Genomic DNA, 13,099 nt, shown 5'->3' on the forward strand with positions numbered 1-13,099 from the left:
ATAATCTCATGTGGCAGTAGCAGAGTGAACCAGCTGAATTCTTGAAGTTTCCTTCTAAGTCTGTAAGTTGCATGGCAAAGTTCATATTGCCCTGAAGTAGCAGTTCCTCCCACATTTTGTGTTTGTTTGTTTTCTTTTTTTTTAAAACATCTTCATTAGAGTATAATTGCTTTCCAATGGTGTGTTAGTTTCTGCTGTACAATAAAGTGAATCAGCTACATGTATACAAATATCCCCTCGCTCTTGGACCTCCCTCCTCCTCCCATCCTCCCCGCCCACCCATCTAGGTCATCACAGAGCACCAAGCTGAGCTCCCTGTGCTATCCAGCAGGTTCCCACTAGCTATCCATTTTACACATGGTAGTGTATTTATGTCAAACCTAATCTCCCAATTCATCCCGCCCTCCCCTTCCCCCGCCTGTGTCCACATGGTCCGTTCTCTATGTCTGTGTTTCTATTCCTGCCCTGCAAATAGGTGCATCTGTACCATTTTTCTAGATTCTACATATATGCGTTAATATACGATATCTTTCTCTTTCTGACTTACTTCACTCTGTATGATAGACTCTAGGTTATAAACTAATCTACTCACGTAGTTACTCCCCGATCCATTTGAACTCTCTCCTCTTATGGCAAATAGAAAGGAAAAACAAAGTACAAATAACGTGGCTACCAGGCAAGTCAGGAAATTTTAAAGTTTCTCTTTTAATGATTGAAAAATACCTGCTGTGAGGCAATTCTGAAGCTTAAAAGAAGGACTATATGGGCCAGAATGTCTCTCTGTTGGTTACTTCCCCCTACCAGGAAATAGGACTGCCAGATATGCCAAAAGAACACCTTGAAATGGGAAAACATTTTGCAAGGCTTTGATAATAAATCATCTCATTCCATGGGTGGGTTCTGTATGGTTGAGTGGTGAAGGAAGCAAATGTAATCCGCCTGATTAATGATTCATTGTCGTGAGAAGGTTGCTCTGCTTAGGTACACTTTCCATTGCAACCTTCATTATGCATCTAAAGCATATAGAGAAATGGGGAGCTGCATAATTTTAACAACTAGTACAGGTACATATGTTCAGCAACAAAGGGCGAAGCCTCTGTTTTATTTTGCTGGTAAAGACATAGACTAACACTGTTGATCAAGATCCCTTCTCAAATGTTAAGTGTAGAGAGGAAAAGACAGTTTAAATGTTTGTACACTTTTTACCAACTTTCTGTACTCACAGTCCTTAATATCCCAAGAAAACCCCAGTGCACCTGTCTCACATAATAGAGGCTCTCACCCAGCAGGTACATTTAGAGAAAGGAATCTGTCAGCATACTAATAACAGTCCTGACAAGGGAGGGAGGAAATGTTATCAGTACCTTAGGAAATACTCTCTCTGGGAAATTAAAACCGTACCATAGTGCATGTGGTGTACATCTGTTTAGGTTCTTGTTTCCTCCACTGGCAATAGCTCCTGTCAATCCATGAATTCTGTACTATAAATGAAATAGAAAATTGCTTCAATATTACACAGCCCCAGATGGATGTTAAAACAATAGCGTGGCGATATTAAACTCAAACTTAGATAATGCTTGCTTTATACTTCTTTGAGCTGAAACGGAAATAGGGTACTCTCCACAAAGATGTAATACTTAAGAGAAAAGTGAAAAAAAGTCATAGCCATATGCCTGATTTTGTGCATGCATTTCATTTTCTTTTGTTTTGAGAGAGGAGAATTTTCTAGAAAAAAGAAAGAATATGGAGTCTTACAATCTATCTTCTACCATAAGTCAATGACCCAGAAAGTTCAAGGGAATATGCAGGAGGAAACAGAGATGATGTGGTTGCTAGGAGGTCAGAGGAAAAGGGAACACCACAGAAATTTAAGCATGTTGCCCCTTTGATGGGAGACACAGTATCAGTTACTAGAGCTTCCACTCTGCATTAGAGACCAGTAACTGTCCACCACAGTGAGTCTTCCCTTTCTTTCATTATAGCTGGGCACTTCATTCCACAGCCTCCCAGGCAGCTGGAGGTGGCCACGTGCTGGATTCTTACCAATGGAATAATGTGGGAAGTGATGGATTCCACTTCCTGCTCTGAGGTTGAAGGCATCAGATGTGTACTTCTCTGTATTTTCCTGACCTTCCCACAAGCTGGAAGAAACATGCCTAGGACCAGCATGGATCTTGCAGACGAGGATAGTGCACTCTGGAGGGAAAAACAACAAGATGGAAGTAACCTGTGATCATAAATGGCTGCATGGAGCAAAGTTATGTTTGAGTAAGAGAAAAATAAATTTCTATTTATGTCAGTGATTGTGTTTTTGAGCCTCTTTATAACTGTAACTTAGTCTTCATCCTAATACACATTATAGCATTTTGAAATTAAGGTCTTAGAAGAGAACTAAGGAGCTTACAGATGGTACATGTTTTCTCAGTTTAATATAAACCTTCCCAGATTTCTAGAGGTATTCTTTTTTAAAGGCAATAATACAATGACTGTTTCCTAGGAGTTCACACAAAACAGATTCACAAATTAAGAGAAAGAACATTAGAATGCTTTTCAAAAAAATTCTAAATTTATCAAAAGTGTAATGGTCCTTGAAACATAATCAACAATCAAACCTATGTTAGCCACAAATGTGTGCAGACACCACAGCCATACATGAAAACATAAGCACTATTATGGGCTGCACTGTGTCCCCGAAAATTCATTTGTTGAAACCCAACTCCCAGTACCTCAGCACATGGCTAAATTTGAAGATGTAGGTTTTTCAAGGAGCTAATTACAGTGAAATGAGGTCAGTAGGGTAGGCCCTAATCCAATATGACTGGTGTCCTCATAAGAAGAGATTAGGTAGCAGACACATACAAAGAGAAGACCGTGTTAGGACACAGAAGAAGACAACCACGTGCAAGCAAAGGAGAGAGGCTTCAGAAGAGATCAAGACTGCCGGCACCTTATCTTGGATTTCCAAGCTCAGAATTGTGAGACAATAATTTCTGTTGTTTAAGCCACCCAATCTGGTGGTACTTTGTTATGGCTGCCCTAGAAGGCTAATACAAGTATGTCAGTGTCAATCACTTTTCTTCTGAGTCAGAACCAAGGAGAAATTCTTTGGGTTGCTTCTAAAACAAAACAAAACAAAATGAACGAAAGAAATGAATTTTATATGATTTCCAGTCTTTCAAATCTTTGGGTTTTTCTGATTAACAAACAGAGGACTTGTCATGCTTTGACCATATCTGAACTTTCAAAACAACTCTATACCCTTCCAAAATAAGTGTGGATCCATGCCTTATACTATATTCATAAGCGAACTCCAGACAAAGACCTAAACATAAAAAGTAAAAAGCTAATAAAACAAAATGTAAGTCATCTTTGCAGCCTAGGAATGTATAAAGACTTTTTGAACATGAAGCTAAATCCATAAATTGCAATGTTAAAATTGGATGGGTTTTCCTTCATCAAAATGAAGAATTGTGGTTCAACGAGGGTTACCTTAGAAAAAGTTAACAGATGAGAAGATATGTACAACATCTAAAGCCAAAGGAGATTGATAGCTAGAATATCCTCTCCCTCCAAAAAAACAAAAACAAAACGAAAAACTGCTACAAATCAACAAGAAAATAATACAATCCCAAAAGAAAAATGGGTAAAAGATAATAGTAGGTAAATCTTAGGGAAAGGTCAGATGTCTAATGAGTATATGAAGAAAAACTCAACACTATTAGCTACAAAAATACTTAAAGTTTAACAATCAATGAGATTCCATGTTGTCCATTAGAATTGCAAAAAATAGAACACTAGATAATATCAAGCATTGGAGAGGACATGGGAATGACAGAAACTATTAGGTACTATTGGAGAGAATATACACTTGTCTAGTAGTTCTGGAAAGCAATCTAACAGTACTGGGGAAATTAAGTATGAGGATGTTCTGTGATCCAGCAATCTACTTCTGGTATATATCTCAGATACCGTCACATCCAGATCCTTCTTAGAACATGTACTTGGATATTCCTGACTGTATTATTTGTGATGTGGAAGTTAGAAACAATGCCCATCCTTGGGGGAAAGGATAAGCAAAATGAGGTGGAGACATACTATGCAAATATTAAGTATGCAATTATCTAAAACAACCAAGTGTACATAGAGCAACACAAATAGATATAAAACACAAGTTATTTATAGCACTACTCCACTTATTAAAAATGCATACCCGGGCTTCCCTGGTGGCACAGTGGTTGAGAGTCCGCCTGCCGATGCAGGGGACACGGGTTCGTGTCCCGGTCCGGGAGGATCCCGCATGCCGCCGAGCGGCTGGGCCCGTGAGCCGTGGCCACTGGGCCTGCGCGTCCGGAGCCTGTGCTCCGCGGCCGGAGAGGCCACAGCAGTGAGAGGCCCGCGTATCGCAAAAAAAAAAGCATACCTACACAACCCATGACATATTTTCCAAAGATTATGTAAACCATACATACTGTGGTGTTTGCCTCCTGGAGGAGAGGAATGGGTGGGAAATGGGAATTAAGGGAAAAATTGAGATAGAATATGGTCTTCCACGTATCTCAGTGGTTCACAACCAGAGTCAATTTTGTCCCTCTGTCCTCCCAGGGATATTTGGTATTTGGCAATGTATGGAAACATTTTTAGTTGTCACCACTTAGGGGGGCAAGGTGCTACTGGCATCTAGTGGGCAGGAGCCAGGGATGCTGCTAAACACACACAGGACAGCTTCCACAACAAAAAAGCATCCCTTCCAGTATCACTCTGATTTTAATTGCTCAAAGATTGTGAATAGGATAAACTGATAGTAAGCCTTTAATAATTAAAGAAAAATAATTAAAAATGCCTCTCACTCCTTATCCTTTTCTCTCTTATGAGTTTCTCCTCCATATACCCATCTATTAAAATAGGAAGGGTATCCAACTTAAGATGCACTGAGGGCTTCCACTAAACCTTCATGAATTTGGTGAAGGAGCTAAAAAGTATCCTAAGAGGGCAGCAGTTCAAAAGAACAAATTGAGCCAGAGCAGGGTCAGAAGTAGACTTTGGGATGGCAGTCACAGAGGGACAAGCTTGGGCCAAGGTGGGGGTGGGGTAGGGATTGAGCTTTAACAAGAGGTTTGGGGCTAGGGTCCTTCCTTGAAATAAGAGAGAAGGAAAGAAAAGAGAACGTGACTCTTTCTGACCATTTAACAGAACTTCAAAATTCTGTGAGCAACAGAATGGGCCTAATGTGTACCAGGTGGGATTTAAATGTAAATGAAAGCAAAATTTTTCAAATACTAGAGACTGTTAAACATTGAAATTGATTGCTTTGGTTATCCTGCTCTATTGGACATTGTTATCTTTTTAAAGGGCTTGGGTATACAGTATTACCATCTAATTTAGACTAAGGAGGAGCTTAAAGTTCTTAAGAGCTGTGATGTGTGTTTTCATGTTATTTTCCTTAAAGTTTTGACAATTGCTATTTGATACCTTGCCCTTGGCCACTCACATCCACCGAGAGCCTTTGAGGTTAAATTATCATGAATTATCTTCAAAGATTTTTGTCACTATTGTTGCTGATGGTAGTGATGGTGTTTTGTTTCGTTTGTTTTTTAAGAAATGAAAGAAAAAGTTTGACAAGTCTCTGGAGAAATATAATCCTCCCCAATTTTATTCAGTTCTAGCGGTAGGACTATGAATATATTCAGATCTCAAAGCAGTCATTTTATCTCCTCCAGATTAAAAAAAAAAATTTAATTGAATTCTTATGAATCATCTGGACTAATATTAGTTTACTTAACTGTTTTAAAAAAATTTTAAAGAGAAGAAAGGTAGGAAATATTGGGTACAGCTGCACATTATTCTAACATATGTCCCCACTCCAGCCCTCCAAGAATTACATCACCCTGTATCATCCTTTGGAAACCACACTTCTGTCTCTTTAACAAGTGAAAATGAGAAGGGGGCGGGCCTCCGGAGTGGCGAAGGCTCTGATTGGTCCAGCTGGCAGGAAGTGGGCCGTGAAAGCGTCCCTTCTGTTTTTGTCCGGAGGCTGCGGGGTGAGTGGCCCGAGACCGTGCAGGGCTTAGGGACCCTGGGGTGGTAGTTACTTTGAATCTCGAGAGTGCGAACGTGGGGTGCGAAACGGGTCGCATTCTTCGCTGTGGGTTCGGGGCCCTGGCAGCCTTCTTGCGGAGGTGCCACGCCCTAGCGGCTGGGCCGCGGTGGGCCCGGGGTCCGCTCGGACCGCCAGGACCAAGCAGTGGTCCGGGAACTGGAAGGAAGGTGTTCCCGGGGCGCTGGCCGCCGCCTTTGCAACTCGGCCGAGGCCCGTATTTCAACGTAGATTTTCTTTTCCCCTGTTCTGCAGGCTCGTTTCTGGCATCATGGCGCAAAGGGCCTTCCCGAATCCTTATGCCGATTATAACAAATCCCTGGCTGAAGGCTACTTTGATTCTGCTGGGAGGGTGAGTTTGGGAAATATCTGCCTGCACCCCTACCTCCAGCCCCGAGTGTTTGGAAAGTTCAGTTTTGCCTGAAAGAAAGGGATGAGCATCCTTTTTTAAAAAATATAATAGAGTTTCACTATAAACATACAAAATATATTTTAAATATATAAAGTATATGTGAAAATATACAATTTGAGCTCAAAATGTTGAACTTCTGTAAGGAGTCACTGTTAATATTATCAACAATAATTAATAATTGAAACAGTCTCGAACATTGATATCTAAATTATAAAAATTCGCGGCTCTGCAATTTTCTGTGTAATCTTGAATTTTTTGATCACTTTTGGTTTGTTTTTTAAAGAGAGGTGAGAAATCCTGATGGCATTTCATGGGTGCCGTGTTACTGTTTTATGATTGAACAGGCGTATGGACAGGGTAAGGACGAGAGTAAACCAGAATGTGGTGAAGACATCTTAAAACTGAAAGTGCTAAGAGAGATTTGGGACATAGTCCCTGAAATCTTTGTATCATTTCCACTCTTCCCAGGACATCCCCACAAGTGGAAAATAAATAAATACATAAAACTGGTCAGTTTAACTGGTGAGCACCTCACAAGTCAGTGTAAGAAAGAGAACCTGGATGTGAGATACCAGAAGCCTGTGTTTTCTCATGCCTCTGCATATAGTTGTTAAGAGGGAATACAGTTCTTTTTAAGAATACCTAGTTGAGAAATCCTAAGAGTGAGTTAGGTTGGAAGAGTGATATCTTTAAATGTGCACACATTTTTTTTAAATTTTACCAGTTTATTTCTTCTAAGCTTATCAGCCATATGAAAAGCATTTTGCATGTGATGTAAGGGCCTTAGAGATTTCATATCTGCCAAGTGAACTTTCAGTGATTCTGTTGGTTCTTTCCTTAAAACACTTGTCATTTATAAATTAACTTGGGTGAGTAATGCAGGTAGGAGGAATGAAAGAGATGGAGAAGAGCTGTAAGATAGAAGGCTGCCAAAATGTATATGGAGCTAGAATCAATCTGATTCTTTTAAGACCAGAATTGAACTCCCTAAACAAAGCCTGTAATCATTACCTTGAAGTTAGATCGCTTCCTTTTGGCTATTTGGACTTGCATTCTGCCCAGCTCTGCAGATCCTGAAGCTGAAGCATTTGTCTTGTCTTGTTGGAGGAAGACCTGCTGCTTCATGCTTACTTGGCAAAGAGAACACTTGAGGATGGATCCTAATGACAGCAGCCTTCAATAAAATGTATCTCACTATTTAGGCTGTTTATAAAGTAAATGCTTTTTATAAATTTAACTCTGTTTCTAACGGAGAAAAAAAATGTTCATAAATTTGAATTCTGGCCCCCAAATAATAGTGTAATTTATTGCCTAACACATGGTTTTTGGACCCATCCCAGAAAGAAATTAACCTACCAGTTTTTAAATTGTTTAATGTTGAACATCAAGGACTGGACCCTGAAGATCTGTCCTCCTTAATTTGTTAATGCAAAGATTTCAATAAGGAACTGCTCTATTTCCTGGCATCTATCAGAAAAAAAGCGTTTTTATACACTCTTCAAATTATTCCTAGGTTTGAATAATTTTGTGGTCTGCTACAAGCAATCAGTATTCTTAGGCAGCTCACTTTTCTTAAATGCAATTATGTGCCAAATAGAAAGTGACTTCCCTTCTTGAGGCTGAGGCATTCTCATCATTCTTGGTTGCTTACAGTAAGGCCAGGCAAGATGATAAATTATCCATGATCTATGAACAGAATATGACATGTTCTTATGTAGATGCACTCTTCTATCTAGTTGAGATTTATAGACCTTTTATATCAATACTGAAGTATATTTTACCTTACAAAATGTATTTTTAAGGCTTGTTGAAATCTTAACCCCTTGGCAGACATTGTTAAATAAAGGGAGTATGTCCATCAAACACTGGTTTCTTCTTCAGATAGTGAAATAATGGATCATAGTGGTGCTTAGAATAAATAACCCAGATATGGTTAATCATCTGATTTGCCTTATCAGAGATACTCTTCAGAGTATCAGTAAACCTTAATATCTTTTATTATTATTAATAATTCTGATACTACTTTTTCTACTTTTTTCAGTTTTTAAATGCCCTTTTTAAAAAAATGAGGTTATGATGCTAACAGGGAGTAAATAAGTTAGGTTTGTTTTTACAGTCCTTGTGTGATGAAATGTCTTGTATCCTTGTAATGTTCCCCAACATTGTTTTACAGTTTTACTGCTTTGTGAAATCCAAGTCTGGGAATCACAGCAGATTCCTAAAAATATTGAAGGATACATTAAAATGCTCTTTTAAGACACTTCATCATTCAGTGTCTACAGAACTTTCAAAATACTTTTCAGTTACTTTTAGAACAAATAACATAATTATTCGGTATGCCTCACCGTTTGTGCCACATCTGTGGGCCTTTATATGGATGTCACTAACCCCACACCCCAGCCTCAGTGTGCTTTCAACCTATATCCAAATTATTACATTTTATAGACCATTGGACTGCTTAAAATAGTAAAACTATCAACATTTACATCCCTGAATGCAAACGACATGAGAGACACAATCTCATTTGATCCTCAATGCACCTTTTGAAACTGGTGGGACAGGTATTATTATCCTGACTTTACAGAGGCAACTGAAGCATAAAGGAGTTATGGGTTGAGCATGGTCACTCAGCTAATAGTGGATAAGGATGTAGCCGGGCTCATTCACTGAGCAGTATTTATGAGGCCCCAAGCTTTCTGGGCACTGTGCTGGGCATGGGTTTTTGATACTTAGTCTGATGTTCTTTCCACTCTGCTGAAGGCTCCTGATATCTGTGAGGTTTTTTTGCTTTTCTTATGGTACTTCTACAATTTTTTAAAAATGTTTATACATTTTTAATAAATGGATTTTTTATAAATGTTTATCTTCATTTTTCAAATAACAGAAGCAATTAGAATGTTTCTTTAGGGGATTAACGTTGCTGCTGCTTGAATACTAAAACTCCAGTGGCTTGAAAACAGCAAACATTTTCTGCTTTGTGCTTAGTTTAATAAAATGACTTATTATAATAAAAAATACTGGTTTAAATAATAGATGATTCTTAGTAGGTGGAAATTACTATGATCCAGTTTATCATTGGCAGCCTTTTTTAGTATTTAACTAAAAATTTTATGTAAAACATTTAAGTTACATCAAAAATATTTCCCAACTTGAGTAAGAAAACACAGTAGTACTTTTAAGTTTTGTTAATTTGTTCTTGTTTAAGAATAAAGTAATTGTCCACTTCTCTTAGACAAAAAAAAATGTAGCTTAAGTGGAAATGAAGTACCCTCCTATTTTTAATAGCCTATAGTCCAGGACACCCAGTGCCCCATATTTTTTGATATTTGTTTTCCCTTTAATACCTACAGCTGACTACTGAGTTCTCACAACGCCTGAACAATAAGATTCGAGAGCTTCTTCAGCAAATGGAGAGAGGCCTAAAGTCAGCAGACCCTTGGGATAGCACTGTTTACACTGGCTGGGCAGGTATGAAGTGCTGACTGTGAACTGGCATAAGCGTGGTAGAGGAGAGCTGTCTGGCTGAATGCTGCACCCTTAAATGCTTCCTGCATCTGCATAGGAGTAATTGCTTCTGGGGAGAATGCTGTGCTCTCAGCCTAACCTGGATCTTTAACAGTGCTCAGAATTTAGGGCAGGGTAAGCATATTCCTGTAATTCACGCCTGACAAATTTGGATGGCTGCCATACTTGGAGAAAAATTGATGTTCAGCATTACATAGTTAATTCAGAGATGGAATTTCAGTGGGAAGAGTTGGGAAGATTCCCAAAATGCAGTGCATGAAACAGAGGAATTTGCCCATGGAAAATAAAACATGTCCAGAATTGTCTTTTTTTTTTTTTTTTTTTTTTTTTAACGTTACCACATAACAGGGATCCATACAGGAACTCAGGGTAGAGTATAGATTCCGTGAACTAATCCTCCAGTATAGTTGTTGCTGGCTGGTGTACAGTCACTGTTTTACTGGTCATTGAGGAGTTGAGAAAGTTTGGGAGGAAATAGTACATAAATGTCAAAAAAGTGAGAGCGAGAGAAACCAAAGAAGGAAAGTTGAATAACTGCAGCTAGCTTACTAATACAGAGAGATAGACAGCTTTCTAGTCTTGAAGAAAGCACAATTTAGAGACTTAGTGTTTCCCAGTTACTCTGAAAAGCAGACAAGGAGGAATAGGTTTTCAGCTTAAGGAGTTTGGATTTGATTTTAAGGCAATGATGCTTATCATAAACATGCAGGTTCCTGGGCTTCACAGCAAGATTCTGCTTCGGTAGTCTTGAACAGGCCAGGAATCTGCAGTTTGCAAGCCTCAGTGGTCTTGATGTAGATGGTCATCTTTAGAGCATACTTTGAGAGCTTTTCTGAGAGGAATTTACTAATAGCAGTCTCTTAGCAATCCTCTCAGTTATGGCAAGTGATTTCTTACGAGAATGGGGAAGGCAGATAAAATCAGTAAAATGATAATCTCTCAGGGACGTTTACGGTTAGTATTTTATAAAATAAAAGTATTTTATAAAATAAAATAGTGTTGGACCCTCCCTTTTATAGTTCAGTTTTATGATTTTTGTAGATTTTAGAAGCTTAACACAAGAAATGTTAAGGTGAGAATAAAATGAAAGTATTTTGCTTCAAGAGACATTATAGCAACAGCTGTCATTTATTGAGTAGCTGCTGTTTCCAATTGCTCAGTAATTGGTAGATGAATCTCATTAATGAGCATTACTGGTCTTTATTTTAAATTATGAGGATTTGAACAAAACAGGACAACTGAGACAGATGGCTAGATTTAATTCCATAACTGATTGTTAAAAGAATGACTTGAGCTTCCCTGGTGGCGCAGTGGTTGAGAATCCGCCTGCCGATGCAGGGGACATGGGTTCGTGCCCCGGTCCGGGAAGATCCCACATGCCGCGGAGCGGCTGGGCCCGTGAGCCATGGCCGCTGAGCCTGCGTGTACGGAGCCTGTGCTCCGCAACGGGAGAGGCCACAACAGTGAGAGGCCCGCGTACCGCAAAAAAAAAAAAAAAAAAAGAATGACTTAAATCTCTAACTCACTTGCTTCAGGTGAGCTTATATTATTTATTATATAGTATAAGGTACCTTGCTTTAGGAGAAAAAGAAGTGGTGATCAATTTCAAGTTTGAATTGATAGTTTGGCAGTGTAAGGAAAAGCTCCTCTATTGGCAGGGCTAGTTGAGGAAGAAAGTTAAAATTTACTTGGAAATAGAAAGAAAAAATGTTACTCCAAAGTAAAATGCAAGTTTGTTTAAATTTTTTTGGCACTATGGAGTTTTTGGCATCATTTTCTTTGAATTGCCCATGTCCTTCAACTTTTTATGCTTCAGTATCCATGATACTCATTGCCGTCTCCTGAAAGCAGCTCATAGGGGCAACTGGCACACTAAAGCAGTTTAGGATGTCTTCAGTTGCTGGTTAGTTCATGACGTAGCATAAAATTTTCTAGATAAATTTGCTAATGGCTTTCAAGGCAAGGTTCCTAATGTCTCCCCATCAAGCACTGTTAAAAAGCCATTGTTCCCATGTAAAATGAAGTCTCCTCCAGTGTTTTGATAAGTAAAATGCTTTCCTGTGCAGTGTTCCATCTGAATAGCATAAAACTCTGAGTTGCATGAGAAACTAAAGCTGATTCAACCGCAGAAAATCATAATACCTTTTCCTCCCATTATATTATATCAAGAATCATCTATTCATAACTGCTATTACCAAAAATACATTCACAAACATCTTAACACAATAAAAATACTTGGTGTTATGTCTCAAAGCAGTGTTTACATAATTATGTGTGACTTTGTATGTTACTTTTTGTGCCTCATTATCTTTCTTTTTTTTAAAAAAATTAATTAATTATTTATTTTTGGCTGCGTTGGGTCTTCATTGCTGCGCCTGGGCTTTCTCTGGTTGCGGCAAGCAGGGGCTACTCTTTGTTGTAGTGTGTAGGCTTCTCATTGCAGTGACTTCTCTTGTTGCGGAGCACGGGCTTCAGGCCCACAGGCTTCAGCAGTTGTGGTACACAGTCTTAGTAGTTGTGGCACACGGGCTTAGTTTCTCCATGGCATGTGGGATCTTCCCGGACTAGGGCTCGAACCCGTGTCCCCTGCATTGGTAGGCGGATCCTTAACCTCTGCGCCACCAGGGAAGTCCCTTCATTATCTTTCAAAAAGTAGTAGTTTTGAGGAAAAGGAGATTATATATTTTTAACTTTGTCACAAAATTTAGGGTCATATTTCTATAAATACTAACTTATTATTTGCTCTTTTTATTAACTTGTCCAAAATAATATTACTTTGGGAAATACTAATTCTAGAAATCCTTTAAAACTTTATTTTCTTCTTCAGCATTCATGTTTATTAAGCATTTGTTGTCAGTATGCAATGAAAGCTTTTGCATACAACACATAGTTTATTTGAGAAACTACATGATTGTTAAAACTAGAACCTTAAATTACCATCTTATTTTGTTAAGTTTCATTCCCCAATGGAAGTACGGTCTGATATTTGTGCTGATTCAGATAGGCTTGGTTTTGGAATAGGATTGGGTTCAGCTGCATATACCCAAAATAATCAAAATTGCAGTGAC

General features: G+C 38.8%; 1 protein-coding gene across 1 annotated transcript in view; it reads left to right on the forward strand.

Annotated features, from left to right (window-relative positions):
• The first annotated feature begins 6,005 nt into the window (after positions 1-6,005).
• Positions 6,006-13,099, forward strand: part of LANCL1 (LanC like glutathione S-transferase 1) — a 43,148-nt gene continuing 36,054 nt past the window's right edge. The window contains exons 1-3 of the mRNA XM_024763285.1: positions 6,006-6,038; positions 6,350-6,446; positions 9,857-9,974. Coding sequence (XP_024619053.1) covers positions 6,366-6,446; positions 9,857-9,974 — 199 coding nt within the window. The 5' untranslated portion in view covers positions 6,006-6,038; positions 6,350-6,365. The remainder of the gene's footprint in view (positions 6,039-6,349; positions 6,447-9,856; positions 9,975-13,099) is intronic.

This window comes from Neophocaena asiaeorientalis, unplaced genomic scaffold (assembly GCF_003031525.2).
Source record: "Neophocaena asiaeorientalis asiaeorientalis breed wild unplaced genomic scaffold, Neophocaena_asiaeorientalis_V1.1 scaffold86, whole genome shotgun sequence".
Classification (NCBI taxonomy): Eukaryota; Metazoa; Chordata; class Mammalia; order Artiodactyla; family Phocoenidae; genus Neophocaena; species Neophocaena asiaeorientalis.